The 18388-nt window shown below is 41.0% G+C and overlaps 1 protein-coding gene across 1 annotated transcript in view; it reads left to right on the top strand.

Annotated features, from left to right (window-relative positions):
* SLC1A7 (solute carrier family 1 member 7) overlaps positions 1–1741 on the top strand; it is a 45095-nt gene extending 43354 nt beyond the window's left edge. Inside the window, exons 10-11 of the mRNA XM_020799633.3 lie at positions 901–1000; positions 1356–1741. Coding sequence (XP_020655292.2) covers positions 901–1000; positions 1356–1592 — 337 coding nt within the window. The 3' untranslated portion in view covers positions 1593–1741. The remainder of the gene's footprint in view (positions 1–900; positions 1001–1355) is intronic.
* Positions 1742–18388: the final 16647 nt, after the last annotated feature.

Below are 18388 nucleotides of genomic sequence, written 5' to 3'. Positions count from 1 at the left end.
AAAATATTTTCTAATCTCCATCTGGATATATTTAATGACTCCGCCTGCTTATGCCTTAAAAAAAAGCACTATTTACTGTACAGTATTCTTCCTTGTTCTTCTTGTCCCAAAAACATGTTCCAGTTTTATTTTTAAAACCTGGACCAAGATTTCTTCCTTCATTATTCACAAAAGATTTTTAATATTTCTGAATCGAAGGAATAAGAGGATTTCTTTCCTTCTTTATAAACTTTTAAAAGCTGTTGCACCAGATTCTTTATTTTACAAAATTAATTCCAGATCAACCCACTCAGGGACTCCTGTTGCCGATTAATAGAATCCAGAAACCAGAAGCATAATGCTTGTTTTGGGGGCTGGGTTCTATTTAGGGAAATCCAGAGACGATTTAGCTACCCATCCACAACCCAAATCCTTTTTTTTGCTCCATATTTTACCACATCCCACAAGGCACAGCACAATTTAGGGAAGATACAAAACATACTACATACAATAGAATTCTCTGTCTCTCCATTTACTTTTTTGCTCATTGAGAAAGAATGCAGTATAAAGAGGTCAGATACAAAATGAAAATAGGAAAGAACAAGCAATCATAGCATAAAATCAAGGGTTTCTCTGAGTTAACAATAGCTTACTGGAGTGATCCACTTTATTGCTTTTTGGCACCATGCTTTCACATTATAAAATTGGTTCATGGCCTTCTGTGTTGGCCCAGTCTAGGCTGATGTGAAGATATACAAACTTGTGTTGAATAGACGACTTTATTCATATCTGCTATTATCCATGATTTTCTTGCAATAGCCAGTTGTTACTTCATGATGTACTTTTAATTTTCTGTGTTAGTACAGGAGAGATGTTTAAGTCTGAACCTTAACTAAGAAAGAAAATGTCTTCCTTTGACAGAGACCGATTCCGCACAATGATCAATGTCCTAGGAGATGCTCTTGCTGCTGGAATAATGGCACACATCTGTAGGAAAGATTTCACCAAAGATGCATCTGAGGTACACACAAATTATTAAGACATTCTGTGGGAAACAGGGATAGTTATGTCTAGTGCCAGCTTCAGAGCAAGATGAATAAGTGGGTTGACATTATGAAGAAGACAAAGGATCCAGATCGCTCTTTGCACTCCACCCTTTCATGGATATGGGTCCTCAATAGGTGCCTAACCATGTCAGTCCTTTATGCTGGCTCTGGTTATGTCAGTTTCTCATAATCATTTTATGTAATAGGTTAAACCAGCTTAGCTACCTACATGTTTTGTATGTTACGATCAAATTATGGTCTAAATATAGAAGGAGATGGGTATTCTGAAGTATTAATAATATTAGTCAAAATCTTGTATCTCATTCATAGGTGCCTTTGATCTGTGAAACAAAACCTATCAGCATTCATCAGATCATGGCTTACCAGAGAAATGGCTGTGTAAAAACCATGAATGAACCACATGGACCTGAAATATCAAAAACATTGCAACATCACATACCTATTCAAGTGGAGCAAGAAGCAAGCCCCACAGAAACGCATACAGAGAAATCCTGCAGTAAAGACCACTGTACTATTGAAATCAATGAACTAGAAACTAATGTATAAGTGTTATCCTTTATGCTATAAGGAGCCTAATGACTACCTCATAGGTGGAACCAAGGATCAACCTTTTGCCTTGAATGGGAAACCATGGAATGACTGCCATGAGAGGACTGAAGCTTTGAGGCCAGCTGTGAACATCTGTGAAGATGGGACACTACACAGCATATGTTGAATGGTTGTTGTAAAGGGAGCAAATCATTGGACAATGTTGCTTTACTCTGAGCAGACTGACATTCACGTATAATACACTTTTTAAAAAAGATCTGTTTAAAATGATTTTATTTCACCTACCGTTTTAGCTACAGAATGAACTTGCCATAACTGCACTCAAATCTCAACATCAAGGAATAAATACTTTACATTCAGTTAACATGGCAATATGAAAATAACTATATCCTAGCAAGTGAACAATGTATTGTTTCCTATTTGGAGGAGGGTCACATTCTTATAAACCTTGCAAAAGTTAATGTTTTTCAAATAACTGCAGCTCACTATATCTGAACCAGAGGGCAGTGGCTGGTAATAAATAACATAGTTACCTGTACTAGTTACTTTTGGGGTAATGAGAATCTAACTAAATAGGTTGGGAGTTTGATTCCCCATTGTGCCTCCTTTACAGGGGCTGGCCTTGATGATCAGGGGGTCCCTTCCAGTTCTGCAATTCTGAGATGATGATGATGTTTCAAAAGCAAGTAAACAAATGGTTAATCTTTCAGGTTTTATGCCATTCTTTTATCAGAATGCACAGAATGCTATTAAATACTTATATTATCAGAGAGTAATAACAAAGAATACAATGAATTACAAGCAGAACAATGATAGTGCCAAGTTGCCTGTCTCAATGTAGCAAGTAATGCAATGTTTCTTTTGGAAAAAAATAAAGCTCTGCTCTGAACCAGGATAAATTATGGTTAGTGTGAATTATAGATCATTAAGAGTAGCCAGTTTGAAACCATATTTAATCATTCTAACTTCCTTCTATAAACTATAATTACAATTGACTACACTTTCTGTTCTGGGCAAACCAATGAACAGTGATCAGTTTAAAACAGAAATAGCTTACAATCCTCTTCTTACAGCTATGGAAAGAAAACAGAGGGTGTCGTGCATGAACCCAAAGCTTGCATAAGTAATGCCTCATTGTGGTTCAATGTTACATGTGCAAAGTGAGACAAACTTGCCATGAAACAAATTACTCTTGGTTGCAGCTTCCCACCCTATAGTATCTCGTAGTCTGTTGAAATGTTCTCTATGTGTCTAACATACCAATTTCATTGCAATTAGCCACTCAGAGTGGTATAAATATACCAGATGGGCGGGATACAAATCAAATAAATAAAATAATAAATAAAATGTGCATCTCTGTAGCTAAATTCTATTCTTTCTTGTCTTGTATCTCTATGTATTGTGATTACGATCACATAAATATTGATAATACACGAAACAATGTATATATTAGGAGCCAGCAAAACTTCTTCATTTTTTAAAAAAAATTGCAACCAGTACCATTTGTTACTTGGCTAGTTCTTTTTTTAAAATTTTGTAAGATTTTGAACGTACCATATGTGTTGTCGCATACACCGTTGGTTTCCAGTCTTTGGCCCTCCAAATATTTTACACTCAGAATCCCTGGCCATTGGGCATGCTGGCCAGAGACAGTTTCTAGGAATTGAAGTCTAAAATACACGGAGACTGAGAACCACTGAATTTTATTACTTTTTTGGGACTAATAAGAATTACTATGTTTAATTAAGGTTTATGAATTAATTGTAATGAATTAATTTTAGTTAATTAAATCTTTTGGAGGAAGTTTCATTTTTGAGACTCTTCTCAAAGAGGCATTGAGCCCCAATCTAGAAATATCATGTTTGCCTTCCAAGTGCCAGACGCATCCTTCTTTTCCCCTGTTTCTTTCATAAAAGGTTTTGCTCTCTAACACTTAGTCTGCCATATGAGAACCTAAACACTCAAGAACTGGTGCTAAAGAAGAGTATGTAATGCCCTCTCATTTGTGTGGACTCTGTATGTATTACAATATTTATTGGCCCCGTTTTACTATTTACTAATAACTTTTGTGGTCTGAGAGCACACTAAGCATGGGCTGGGATCCAACATATATGGCAATGGAAGAATTTCCTTATAATGTTATCCTCCATTCCATCAAGATGTTCTTGCAATTCCCATCATTGAATCTAGGTCTCTGGATTAATACACTTGCTTCCACTCCCCAACCCCCACATACCTAAGGTACCCTGACAAGAGTTCTTTCAGGTCTAGTTCAAGTATCTAGACCCGCATTTCTGTGCTGCTAATATGGGAATGGCATCCCTTTGAAGTTAGAGCAGTGTGAGGGATGAGAGAGACAGAGTTAGCACTTGGACTGATCTCAGTGTCTGTTTGGTTGAAGGATATTGCTGGAGGCCAAAGATTCCCCTAGCTTTGAAAGTTGTGTTGAGAACCAAGGTTCCTTGAAAATTATTAGCAAGCTAGAACTTTACTGGCTTGTGGTTGGGCCAATTACTGTCAATGATGCTTCTACTGAAGTGGTTGTAATAAAGATAAAATAGAAAGGGGAATCATGGGCTGCCTTCCTGCAAACAAGCTATGTCAGTCTCAAGCACTTAGTTCCCTTCATCAAATTTCAATATAAGCGCTGGATTCTGAGGTTGTGTATCTATCTCCCATGCTGCAAGTTTTTGAAGAAGCTGTGTGTTCTGCTCCAGGTCAGTGAGAATCTGGCTCCTTCTAGGACTGGAAGTTATTCTCCTTCTCAGTGCCTGCTTTGCAGAAAGGATATCTGCCATGGAAGATGAAGTTCTGTCCATTTTGGGTTTGGCTTGTGGATCTATGTGTCTCTGTGCATTCTCTTTTTCTTTTTCTTACATTTAAACTTATGGTGATCATTCATTACTCTGGCATCCCTGCCTTAGTCCTTCATTGGAAGGAGGGGGTGACGCTCTTGTCACTCCTTGAGAAGAGGTGGAGCCATTTGGAGAAAGGAAGGAAATAATTATATTATCACTATCATATCTGTGCAAACCCTGGCTTCTTCTTCTTTAAATTATAATATAACAAGGCTGGACTATTTAAATGTTCACTTTCTCTTACTCTCTTCCTTTTTTCCTCTCTCGAAATCCTTAAATTGTAAAGTAACTCTCCCTGTATTAATGATATTACCAACTGTATTATGTATTTATTACCAGTGTTTTCGGTGGAAAATGTTTTTAATAAACATGCCATTGTGAAAATTGGTTGTCTGTGCCCTGTTAGGATCAGATCATTTCTTATTCTGAAGAGATTGACTCAATATATTCAAGGGTTTGAAATTTGGTAAATTTTCTAATTTTTCTATATTTTGAATACTAAACTGAAACTTGTACAGTGGTGCCCCACATGATGATGATAATTTGTTCCCCTGAAATCGCTGTACAGTGAAATCATCATCATGCGAAAACATTTTCCCCATTGGAATGCATTGAAAACCGGTTAATGCGTCCCAATGGGTAAAATACCTCGTCATCCAGTGAAGATCCTCCATAGGGCAGCCATTTTGCAAAGCTGACGATCAGTTGTAAAGATCGTTGTCTTCCGAATAAATAGGCCGTGAAGCACAGACTAAATCGTCGTGAAGTGGAATTCCCCCATTGAAATGCCTCTTTTGCGAATTGCTATAGCGATCACAAAAAGTCATTGTCCTGCGGTTTCGCTGTTTAGTGGGGTCGTCGTCATGCGGGGCACCACTGTGTTGTGATTATGAACTCTTTCTTACTGCAAAATTCAAAACTGAATGCTTTGAACAGCATGACATCTTGATTGGTTTGGACTTGGCATGGCATGAAATCCAATAGGTTGTCTAATGTGATAGAGAATTACAAATGACAAAACACTAATAAATTAATACTGTTGCATCTGAGTAATAAAATAGTAGCTATAGTAGACCCAGTGGGGATTTGGTGAGTCTAGTTGTGACCTCTTTTGGCTGATTTATTTATTTATTAGATTTATACCCTACCCATCTAGACAAATAGTCTACTCTGGTCGGCATTACAAAATTTAAAAACAATAGAACCAATGAACATGCAAAAATCCAAGATTAAAAAATGTAAATATTAAAATACAGCAGGAGGGGAAAGCCTGCCTAAATAGTCATGTCTTAAGTTTACTTCTAAAGACACCCAGAGAGGGAGCCAGGCAGATCTCTACGGGCAAGTTGTTCCAGAGTCGAGAGGCCACTGCCGAGAGGGCAGTTCTTTCCTTCCAGGCCTCCCTCGGCATTAGGCCCCTCAATCACCCAGCCTGGCTAGAACAAGTGTCTCTAGCAGAACTGGGTGGGAGAAGGCGCTCTGTCAGATATCGAGGTCCTAGACCATTTAGGGCTTTATAAGCAATCGTAAGGACTTGGAAATCAATGCAGAAATGAATGGGCAACCAATGCAAGGCAGCCAGCATGGGGAAAATATGTTGGTGCCTCTTCACCCCAGTTAGATGTCTGGCCATGGCATTTTGTACCATCTGAAGTTGCCACGTCAATCTCAAAGGCAGCCCCACATAGAGCGCATTACAGTAGTCTAATCTTGAGACTACGAGCGCATGGACCAAAGTGGTGAGTGCCCCCACATCAAGATAGGAATGCAACTCAGTCACACATGCCAAAAGAGCCTGAGTTATATAATTTTTTTCCATCCCTTTCTTGAATCAATATATATTCATATGCAGTCACATGACATATATATACTGCTGGACTTTGTGAGGGTTCATACATAGCCTCCTCGTCTTTTCCAAATAAAGTCGGAGTCATTTTTAAGATTAAATCAAAACTTGGGTTTATTGAGTCATTCAACCGTAATACGTTATTTAACTGTTCCTCTGGTAACTTCTCTCTCAGCACCAACGGGTGACGCAAGGGCCACCAAACTTCAGTATCAAAAGAGTTCAATGATTTGTTCTCCCATGGCCCGGGTAAAAAGGGGTCATTGTCTTCATTAGGGTGTCCTCTTTCTTCATCCCCTAATAGCGGAAGGGTCTCTTCATCTCTGGCTTCTCCCCATAAGGGCTTCCTTTCTCTCTCATAGGAATCCCATGGTCCTGGAGGTATGCCCTTCTCTGTGCCTCCTCCACACGCCATGCCCGGCACTCCTCCGCTTCCCTCGCTACCACCTCCTTCTCCTCTTTCAGCCGTCGCTTCCACTCTTGGGCCTCCGACTCACCCCAGTAAGATGGTCTTTGGGGTAGTCCCCTCCTCTGGCTGTAGTCACCTTCCTCGCAAGGCACCTTCACCTTTTCCCATCTCCCTGTCCAAGGGTCTTCCACCCAGATTAGTTCCCAACCACCTGGGATTGGGTCTCTCTCCTCTTTTATTTCTCCTATTCCTGCCTCTACCACGGACCTCCCTCTTTCTTCCTTTCCCACCAATTCCCTTTCAGTTTGTGTGGCGACTGTTAGCCTTAATAATCTCTCCTCCAGTTCTCGGGTGTCAATTCCCCGATTGATGGTCTCTCAGGGAGGTGGCAACAGGATGGTTTGAACCTCCGGAGACACCCTAAGGATGGACGGCACTCCAACGAGAGCCTCTACGCTCTCGGCTCGCATTTCACAGACCTATTCACATGTCTGTCAGTTCAATCAGTACATGCCTTGCTATTTGTACCAGTTCTGTAGGCTACATGTGCCATCTCATACAAATCGATCCATTTGCCATCCTGTTTTGGGGGGTCCCTGCTGCCCTGAACTTTTCTTTCTTTCTTTTTCATAATTCATAAGTGATATATCGCTCGCTATTTTCCTGTGACTTCCAACTGTTAGTTGATGTGCAGCCTGTCGGTATATGTCACCTGCAGCCCTTCCTTTTTAATTGCCACTTCCCAATTTCTTTCTCCACTTTCTGTTTTTCTTCACCCTCTTTTCCTTCTCTCCTCCCCTGTTCCCTTCCCTCTTTTACTCATTCATCCCCTTTTACTTATTTCCCTTCCTGTCTTTCCCTCTCAGTTCTTGGCTTTCATTTTTCTTTTCCCCTTTAAACAGCATTGGAAGGAGGAAGGTTTTAAAGGACTTGCAAAGTATTGTGAAGAGCAGGGCCTTCACCCTGAAATTGGTACATATACTGTGAATGTCTGAAGCTATGTAGAGGGACTTTACATAGATGTCTCTATATTGAAGGCTTCCATAGTATGGAGCCCTTTACAATTGGAGTTCCAAGTTATTAGAACTTTTAGCATGAACATCTATGAATATCAAGGCTCCATTCCTGAACATACATGCATGGAACTGGTAATTACTGTGTTCTTTTGAAGAGGCTTTCAAGCCTGCTGTGGCAGAGACAGAGTTAGCACATGATTTAAAAGTGGAGCTCCTTTAAGTGGTTCAATTCATTTGTTGATACTAAAAGGAGCTCTCTCAGCCTCTGAAAGTGGTAAATTTAGTATCCCATAATTAAAAGCTAGCATGTTTTCTGTTTCTCCAGGAATTTACTTTATTGTTCCACTTGAATGATGGAAGTGAAACTCTGGTCCAAAGTCTTTGTGATAACGAACTCTAGGATTTAATTGTTTTGTTTTCCTCTAGTATTTCCTCTGGTTACTATGACCTTCAACTGTTTTTTTTTTTCCTTTCTGTGTTCTGGACTTGCTTTTGGACAAGCTTCATTACTTTTTCAGTCAAGGGAACAAAGCATAAGAACTGTGTCTAATACCTGCACTCCACACACACACATAAATAAAAGGAAAATATTGTGTTTAATACCTAGAAGAACATTGCTGGTTCAGAGTTTTCTGATGAGATTTATGGTTTATCCTCGTGGGAGTGCTCTTACAAATTTGTGGGTGGTTTGCTTTAAAGTATCTGCTCATCTTGGTGGATTTCCCCCCCTATTTGTTTTCTTTCTCCTGAGGAACTCACTAGTACAATGTATCTTATCCATGCTACTTATATGATCAGCAGTTGCAGTGATATATTATAGGAAAATGAGAACTCAGACATATGTCTAAATGTGAGATTGAATCCACAGTTTGCCTGCCCAATAGGCTTTTGAATTACTGAAATATGATCTGTTGGAAACAGGCAAGTGATAAACAGTTACAGCAATGCATTTGGACGTTCATATTTAAAAAAAAAAAACCTATTAAGATCTCTTTTCCATTCTTCAGTCAGGCTTCATGAAGTGACTTACATAAAATTATTTAAACAATGCACATACAATTATAGCATAAAACAGAGAGACCAGAAAACTATTTGTCTTGAAGAAGCCATTTCTTCTCCTTTCCTCAGGTCATAGCTATCCTTCAAAATGCTTTAGTTGTGGCAAGTTGGATGGGGAGAGACCACACTGGGAGCAAGATGGGTGACTGATCATTAAGTGGTATCAGCTTCTTCCTTCTTTCTCTCAGGGCAACAAAACAAGGGTGTCTCTCCTTTAGAAAATTCTGTAGTAAGTTGGAAATTATATTTAATCCTATCAAACAGATAGGTAGCCAGATACCACTGAATATACCATTAATGTATCTCGTTTATCTAGAATAGTGCTGCATCAATAGGAAATATATTTTAAAAATTTTAAATGGGAGAATTGATGCAAATACAGGACACGTTGGGTTGTCCATTGTCCGTTTCCATGGCACAATCTATCAGATACATCACAGGCTTGCCACTTCAGATAACACCACCTATTTGGGTGCAGACTAACTATCCACACAGGCTACACAACAAGATAATTAGGAGTGTGCCAAATTGCATTAAAAAACACAACAAGCCCTAGCCAGATAGGATCAGGACACCTGTATAAAGGGGGATGGGATGGAATGCTCTAAATCAAAACATGTGGGGATACCGTAATTTGATTTGAACCAAATTGCACCAAAATCGATCCAAAGAGTGATCTATATCTCTGTCTGGACAGGCTCTAAGTCCTATGGAACAAAGAAGAGAAACAACCATGCTCTGCATGGAGCAAATTTAACTGCCTGCTCAAGTGCAGTGTAAATAACATGTTGGACTTTGATTTTTTTTATTTATTTATTTATTTATTTATTTATTTATTTAATTTATATGCCACCCACTCTACCCAGAGGTCTATGGGCGGCTTACAACAATTAAAATTCAATACAATAAAAGATAAAATGATTAAAATACAATTAAAATACAATTAAAATTGCCATCATCAGGACCCACAGTTGATGTTATTTCAATTAAAAGCTTTCTGGAACAGGAAGGTTTTGACCTGGCGCCAAAATGTCATCAATGTCGGCGCCAGACGAATTTCAGTTGGGAGGGTGTTCCATAGTCTGGGGGCAGCTACAAGCCATCCCTCTTACCTCCTTGAGGGATGGCTCTTACAAAAGGGCCCCCTGGCTAGATCTTAACTGCCAGGTAGGCTCATATGGAAGGAGGCGGTCCTTCAAGTATCCAGGGCCCAAGCCGTTTAGGGCTTTATATGTCAAAACAAGCACTTTGAATTGGGCCTGGGCAGCAACTGGTAACCAATGTAAACTAAACAGAATTGTCTTGATGTGATCTCTAGCGGCCACACCACTCACCAGCCGTGCAGCTTGATTCTGGACCAGTTGCAGTCGCCAGACCGTCTTCAAAGGCAGCCCCACGTAGAGTGCATTGCAATAATCTACACGAGATGTTACCAGTGCGTGTGTAACTGTCATGAGACTCCGCTCGTCCAGGTAGGGCCATAGCTGGTATAATTTCCGCAGCTGAAGGAAGGTGTCCCTGGCCACCAAGTCCACCTGGGCTTCCAAAGTTAGACTGGGGTCCAGGAGCACCCCCAGACTGCGGACCCTGTCCCTTAGGGGGAGTGTAACCCCATTCAGGGCAGGGAAATGGCCCTCCAACCTGTCCGGCGAAGCACCCACTAACAACACTTCCGTCTTGTCTGGATTGAGTTTCAATTTATTAACCCTCATCCAGTCCATTATCAGGTCCAGACACGAGTTCAGCACAGAAACCGCCTCACCTGGATTGGTGGAAAACGAGAGGTAGAACTGAGTATCGTCAGCATATTGCTGACTCCTCAGCCCAAACCTCCTGATGACCTCTCCCAGCAGTTTCATGTAGATGTTGAACAGCATGGGGGACAGTATTGAGCCCTGAGGAACCCCATGACATAACTGCCATGGGGCAGAGCAACTGTCCCCCAGCACCACCCTCTGGACACGGTCAGCCAGGAAGGAGCGGAACCACCGTAAAACGGTGCCCCCAACTCCCAACCCAGCCAGCCTATCCAGAAGGACACCATGGTTGATGGTGTCGAAAGCCGCTGAGAGGTCCAGGAGTATCAACAGGGTCACACTCCCCCTGTCTCTCTCCCGGCAAAGGTCATCGTACAGGGCGACCAAGGCAGTCTCTGTACCAAAACCCGGCCTGAAACCTGATTGAAATGGATCCAGAAAATCTGTTTCATCCAGCAGCACCTGGAGTTGCCCGGCCACAACCCGCTCCAACACTTTGCCCAAATAAGGGAGGTTCACCACTGGTCGGTAGTTAACCACCAGCCTTGGGTCCAGGTTAGGCTTTTTAAGGAGTGGTCGAATTACTGCCTCTTTCAAGGCAGTAGGGACCACTTCCTCTCTCAAAGAGCCGTTCACGGCCTCCTGGACCCAAGTGCGAACCCCCCTGGCAGATCTTCCAATTAGCCAAGATGGGCAAGGGTCGAGCGGAGTGGTGGTAGAATGGACAGATCCAAGCACCCTGTCCACATCCTCGGGTCTCAACAATTGAAACTCATCGATTAATGTTTGACCTAAGCACGGCACACTGGACACATCTTCCGATTTTGCAGTAACAGTGGAGCCCACTGCGAATCTGAGTGATTTTTTCCTCAAAATGAATAGCAAACTTATCACAGCAAGCTGATGAGCAGTCCGGGACCTCCACCGGATTTCCTGGTTGAAGAAGATCCCGGACCACTCTAAACAGCTCTGCTGGACGACATTCTGAGGAAGCAATACAGCTGGAGAAATATTGCCGTTTCGCCAGCCGTATTGCCACAAAATAGGCCCGATAATGGGCTCTAAGTCGTGTTCGATCAGACTCCCAGCAGGACTTCCTCCACCTGCGCTCCAGCCGTCTCCCCTCTCGCTTCATCGCCCGCAGTTCAGAAGTATACCAAGGAGTTGTCTGGGCTCAGTGAGCAGGGAGAGGGCCCTTAGGCGCAATCGTGTCAACCGCCCGGGTCATCTCCCTATTCCATAGAGTGACCTGAACTTTGACAGGAGCGCCAACCATATCAGACGGACAATCCCCCAGAGCATTCAGGAAACCATCCGGATCCATTAGTCTCAGGGGGCAGATCATCTTAATAGATCCCCCACCCTTGCAGAGGGAAGAAGAGGCTAATAGACTAAACTTGACCAGGAAGTGGTCTGACCATGACAATGGGGTCACAACCAGCCCCTCCACATCCAAACCACCACCTTCCAGTCCCGTTGTGAAAACCATGTCCAAGGTGTGGCCCTTCTCATGTGTCGGGCCGATGACACATTGAGACAGCCCCATGGTTGTCATGGCGGCTATGAAGTCCTGAGCCACCCCAGTCAAGGCAGCCTCGGCATGGATGTTGAGGTCCCACAGCACCAACAACCTGGGAGTTCTCAACACCAGGTCCGAGACTACATTTATGTATGGTTTCCTTCTTGGATTATATACCTAGTACAAATTCGTGAAATTCCAACAGCTTCCTGAAACGATGCATTCTATAAACATTTTGAATTGACCTTCTAAAAACTACCGTAATACCATTTTCAGCACACATTCTTTTTACCAGAACCTATATTTTGGAACCAATTTGAAAAGAACAAATATGTTGCCATCAATCTGTTTAATGGCTTTGGACACGTACATACATACATACATACATACATACATACATACATACATACATACATACATACATACATACATACATACATACATACATACATACATACATACATACATGTGCTTGTTGTTAACAAAATACACTCCTTCAGTGATTTTACAGTAGTGTTTCAGAACACTACCAATATTTTCATCAGTAAAATATATGAAAAAAGCTTTCTTATTTTCTAATTAATAACATAATGGTCTACATGCTGCTCTGTGGCGAGGAGCAAAATCATTGTAATTATAGCACACATACATTTATAATGTGCATACTTTCAAGGAATTAACCATTTAAGAAACATTCACCTGGAGACCAGGCAGTTACTTTAAAATAATTAGTTATAACTATAGTTCAGAGCTTTCCTAATAAATCACTGTTGGAGATGTAATTTTTAAAAAGTTCCTCTTTATGTTTCAATTTCTTATGAGTAACTAGTTCCCTTTCAAGTAACTTTAGGGGAGAACATCTGAGTATTCTTAGCCTGTGGTATCTTCAGATGTTGAGACAAAAACACATATGATTCTGTATTGTGAATTGTACAAGTGCCCAAGGCACAGAATATTGTACCCCAATATAGTTGAGGCCAAAAAAACAAAAGGAACATGGTAATTGGAATCTACTACTGGCCACCCAACCAAGGAAAGGAAGTGGATGAAACTTTTGAACAACAAATTGCAAGGATTTCAAAGAGACACAATGTAGTAGTGATGGGAGGTTTCAGTTATCCAGATACATGTTGGGAGGCAAATTCTGCAAATTATGGTCCTTCCAAGAAATTCCTGGCTTGTGTGGCTGATAATTTTCTCCTACAAAAAGCGGAGAAAGAAACTAGAGGGCTAGCTATCCATTACTTGAGTCTAACCAACAGAGATGACTTGGTGGAGGAAGTGGCAGTAAGGGGAACTCTGAGAGAGAGAGAGTTACCATGTTCTACAAGAATTCTTGATTTCAAAGGAAACCAAAGCAGAGTGTAGCCACACACATATGCTGGATTGTGGGGGGGAACCCTAATTTTAATAACCTCAGAAGAAGGATGAGTAAGGCCCCATGGCAGGAGATCCTAACAAGAAAATGAGTCCAAGAAGGGTAGGGGTTTCTAAAAAAGAAATACTAAAAGCACAACTATAAACAATTCCAAGAAAAAAGGGAGGGAGGCAGCAAAAAAAGGGCCAGCGTGGCTTCACAAAAAGCTCAGGGAGGACCTGAAAACAAAAAAGACATGTATAGGAAGTGGAAAGAAAGCCAGATCACTAAGGAAGAGTAGCAAGGAAATGCAGGGATGGCATTAAGAGAGCAAAAGCTGAGAATGAGCTGAGATTAGCTAGAAACACTAAAAGCAATTATAAAAGCATTTTCCAGGTAGGTGTGAAGCAAGACAAAGAAAAGAAATACAGTAATGACACAGCTACTCAATGAAAATAGAAAAATGATAACAAATGACAAAGAAAAGGCAGAGGTGCTCAGTTCCTATTTTAGCTCAGTCTTTTCCCATAGGAGAGATTATGAATCTTCAGACAAATGTGAAGTGCAAGTGGAGGGGACAGGATTGCAGCTGGAGATCGATAAACAAACAGTCAAAGAATACTTTACCACCTTGAACAACTTCAGATCTCCACGGCTGGATGAACTGCATCTGAGACTACTGAAAGAATTGGCCAAAAAAACCTCTCAGAAGCGCTGTCCATTATTTTCTTGAAATTATGGGAAATTAATGAGGTGCCAGATGATTGGAGGAGGGCTAATATTGTCCCTGTCTTCAAAAAGGGCAAAAAAAGCAGAATCTGTGAAGTACAGGCCAGTCAGCCTGACATCAATCTCAGGGAAAATGCTCGAACAGATTATGAAACAGTCATTATGCAAGCACCTAGAAAACAGTGCAGTAGTAATTAGAAGCCAACATGGATTTGTCAAGAACAAATCCTGCCAGACTAATCTGATCTCAGTTTTTGATCGGGTAACCTCCCTGATAGACAGAGGGTATGCTATAGACATAGTATATCTTGTCTTTAGCAAAGCTTTTGACAAAGTACCCCATGATATCCTGATTAGCAAGCTAACTAGGTGTAGGCTGGATAGATCATGTGTCAGGTGGGTACAACTGGCTACAGAATCGTACTCAGAGAGTAATGATTAATAGTTCCTTCTCCAACTGGGAGGTGGTAACAAGTGGGGTACCCCAAGGCTCAGTCCTGTGTCTGGTGCTCTTAAACTTTTTTTTATTAATCACTTGGATGAGGGAGTGCAGGGAATGCTTTTCAAATTTGTGGATGACATAAAATTGGGTGGAATAGCTAATACCCTGGAAGATGGAAACAAAATTCAGAATCATCTTGATAGGCTGGAGCACTGGGCTGGAAACAACAGAATGAAATTCAACAGGGATAAATGCAAAGTACTGCACCTGGGAAAAAGAAACCAAATGCACAATTACAACATGGAGGATACCTGCATCAGCAATACTACAAGCAAGAAGGATCTTGGAATTATTGTACTGTAGATCACAAGCTGAATATGAGCCAACAGTGTGATGTGGCTACAAAAAAGGCTGAGGCTATTTTAGGCTGCATTAACAGAAGTATAATTTCCAAACCCCACAAGGCTCTAGTCCCCATGTATTCAGCACTGGTTAGGCTTCACCTTGAGCATTGTGTCCAGTTCTGGACACCACACTTCAAGAAGGATGCTAACAAATTGGAACAAGTTCAGAGGAGGGCAACAAGGATGATCAGGGGCTATAGACCAATGCCTATGAGGAAAGACTGAAAGAACTGGGCATGTTTAGCCCTGAGAAAAGAAGACAAAGTGGTGATATGATAACACTTCAAATACAGTGGGGTCTCTACTTAAGAACGTCCCTACTTAAGAACAATCCAACTTAAGAACAGCTCCATTTGCTAAATTTTGCTTCTATTTGAGAACAGAAATCCAAGATAAGAACAGGAAAAAAAACCTTTCCTGCTCTTTTTTTAACCTTAGGTCATCTTAGGTTAAAAAAAAAATCTCCCCCTAGTGGTAGAGTACGTATTAACCAGCTTTGCATTAGTTCCTATGGGAACTAATGCTTCAATGTATGAACGCACCTCTGCATAACAAACAAACAGCCAGAACGGATTAATTGGTTTTCAGTCCATTCTTATGGGAAATTTTGCTTCAACTTAAGAACATTTCAACTTAAGAACACCATTCCAAAACCAATTAAGTTCTTAAGTAGAGGTTCCACTGTAGTTTCTATGGATGGAAAAGAGTAGATACGGATCAAATGGTTTTCAATGCATTCCTATGGGAAATGCAGATTCAACATAAGAACTTTTCAACTTGAGAACCACCTTCCAATACGGATTAAGTTCTTAAGTAGAGACCCCACTGTACTGTTCTTGGTCATCCGAGAGTGCAGGACACGCAACAATAGGCTCAAGTTAAAGGAAGCCAGATTTTGGTTGAATATCCTTCCTAACTGTTACAGCAGTGCAACAGTGGAACCAATTACCTTGTGAGGTGAGTGCTTCAACACTGCAGGCATTCAAGAAAAACTTAGACAATCACCTGGCAGATATCCTTTGATTTGTATTCCTGCCTTGAGCAGGGGGTTGGACTTGATGGCCTTATAGGCCCCTTCCAACTTCTCTTTTCTATGACTCTATGAATATTGTGTCCAATATCCTTATGTTCGAGACTGCCGGTCTTTCTCTACAATTCCTAAAAAGATCTGTAGAGGAGAACACAAAATATACCCCAGTGATTCTAAATGAGACACTGAAATGTACTGAAGATTTCAGCAGGTCGGAAGCATTTGAGTTCTTGTAAACATTACTCTGCTACTGTGTATTCTGCCCACCGATAGACAAATTGTACTGAAATTCCAGCACCAAATGTATAGACATTCCCTAGACTATGTATCTCTGTGATGTCGAAAGGAAATAATGACATGCTTAAAAACTTTTAAATTGTGCACGGACAGCATTAAGCAAGATTTTAACTTGGCACTCATATTCCTTATTTATCTATTTAATGCATAGCCCACTTTCCTGCCAAGAATGGCACATAAGAAAGAAAGAAGGAAAGAAAGAAACCTAACAAAATGTCTCATTATTTAAAGCACAATTGAGCACACAGCACTTCAAATTCCAAAGACCCTTTAGCTGCAGAAACATAGAACAATTTGTCCAAAAAGTTATTGTCATTTAATGGTCAGGAAATACATGACGTTCCCATAACAAAAGTCCTGCCTTGCGTAGCTCTCTCTCCACCCCACCCACCACTTGGGCCTCTTGGGTCAACAGTAACAGCTGCATTTGTGTGCACACTGACATGCTCTTTTGGAGAGGCCCAGCTTGGGGAAGGAGTCAAACCACCATCCTAATGTCAAGATTTCTTGGCGGGATGGGTTGGCATGGGTTTTTATCAGGTGTTTTCCCTACTGGTCTCTACAGTTAGAAATGTTGCTGCTTGGACTAAAGATGCTTGGCTTGTTCCATCCTCTTCGCTAGGCCAAAACAGAGACCGTGCAAGCATACCCACAAGCCAGAAACATTAATGTTATTCTAGAAGGAAAAGGAGGGAGCCTAATAAAAAATTCCACTCACAAAAGGGAAGGAATTATGCACAGGAACTTCACAGAAGGGTTACGAGCAGCAAAAAAATAACAACTGCCAACTGCAAAAAGGAGGTTTCTGTGCTGTTCTAGTTAGAGAACTATGGTTAGTAAGGCTGAAAAAGACAATGTACGACAGTGGCTGAAATCCTATTGCACAGTTCCATGGCTGTAAAGTCTGATAATGTCTCCAGCCACAGACATTAATTTCCTATCCCTGCTTGGATAGGGGTTCTGTCTATCCTGAGATTTCCTGGGGAAGCCTTTGGGAGTCTCAGGACAAAAGGAGGAAGACTTTAAGATCTAAAAATTGCCTCCATCAGTTCATTCCATCACCAGGGACTGCCAGCAGTGATTTTCAGACATTAAAGGCTTCTCCTCTAACCTGAGGCTCACAAAGACTTCCTCAGATTGAAACACATCCCTATGGGGCCTCTGAAATGCTGGAGGGTTTCTTTTTTTGTTTTGTTTTGTTTTGTTTTGCAGTCTTACATGCTGCTTCTAGTATGTGTGGCTGAGAGGGGCTTTTCTGTGCTGAGGTGACCATCAATCGATTTCACAGAGAACCCCACTGCTGTGCTGAGAATTTTTTTCTCTCTCAATTGTCTGTAAGTAAATTAAGCTTTTTATTCTTTCTCTTACTAATGTCTCAGAATGAATTATTGAGCCCGTAAGCACCAGCTAATGAGAGAAAAGGGGGTGGACTACTCTGGGGAACTCAAAGCTAACTCTGCTCTGTGAATCCCTGCACTTCTGTTGTGCAGTTAGAGGAATTCAAAACTGTAATATGAACCTGGGATGGAGAGAGGGATAAGAAACTTAAAACTAAAGATTGATATCTGTGGCTGATGACATCATAGTTTTACAACTGTGCAGCTTCACCAAGAGAATTCCAGGCAATGAGTTCTACAATAACCCTCACCAAAATTTGGCTTCTTGGGCGTTCTTTAGACAATCGTCTATTTGGAAGACTGTTTGAAATTTATACCCATAGAGAGAGTTTGCTGTCATAGGCCTCGAAGCTGCCTGTCAAAACTTAGTTTGGGGATGACAGACTGAGAAGACAACATCCATTACCTCGCCACTGCCTGCCCCATTACAGTGATATGGACTGTATTTCTGTTTAAGTAATAGTAATTATTTCCACATTTTTATTTACACATAAAATAGCATCTGCAAATGTTATTTAAATGTTTCCCTCGTGGGGGAGATGTGTCACTTTCTTTATCTTCAGAAGAAATTATGAAGGTTTTCACACCAATCATTCATTTTTAGCAAAGGATTGAGGAGTTCTGTCTTTCAAAGATCATAAGCAAAGCATCCTATATATATATATATACATGA

Source organism: Pogona vitticeps, chromosome 4 (genome assembly GCF_051106095.1).
Source record: "Pogona vitticeps strain Pit_001003342236 chromosome 4, PviZW2.1, whole genome shotgun sequence".
NCBI lineage: Eukaryota > Metazoa > Chordata > Lepidosauria > Squamata > Agamidae > Pogona > Pogona vitticeps.
This window is presented reverse-complemented; position numbering and strand designations above follow the sequence as displayed.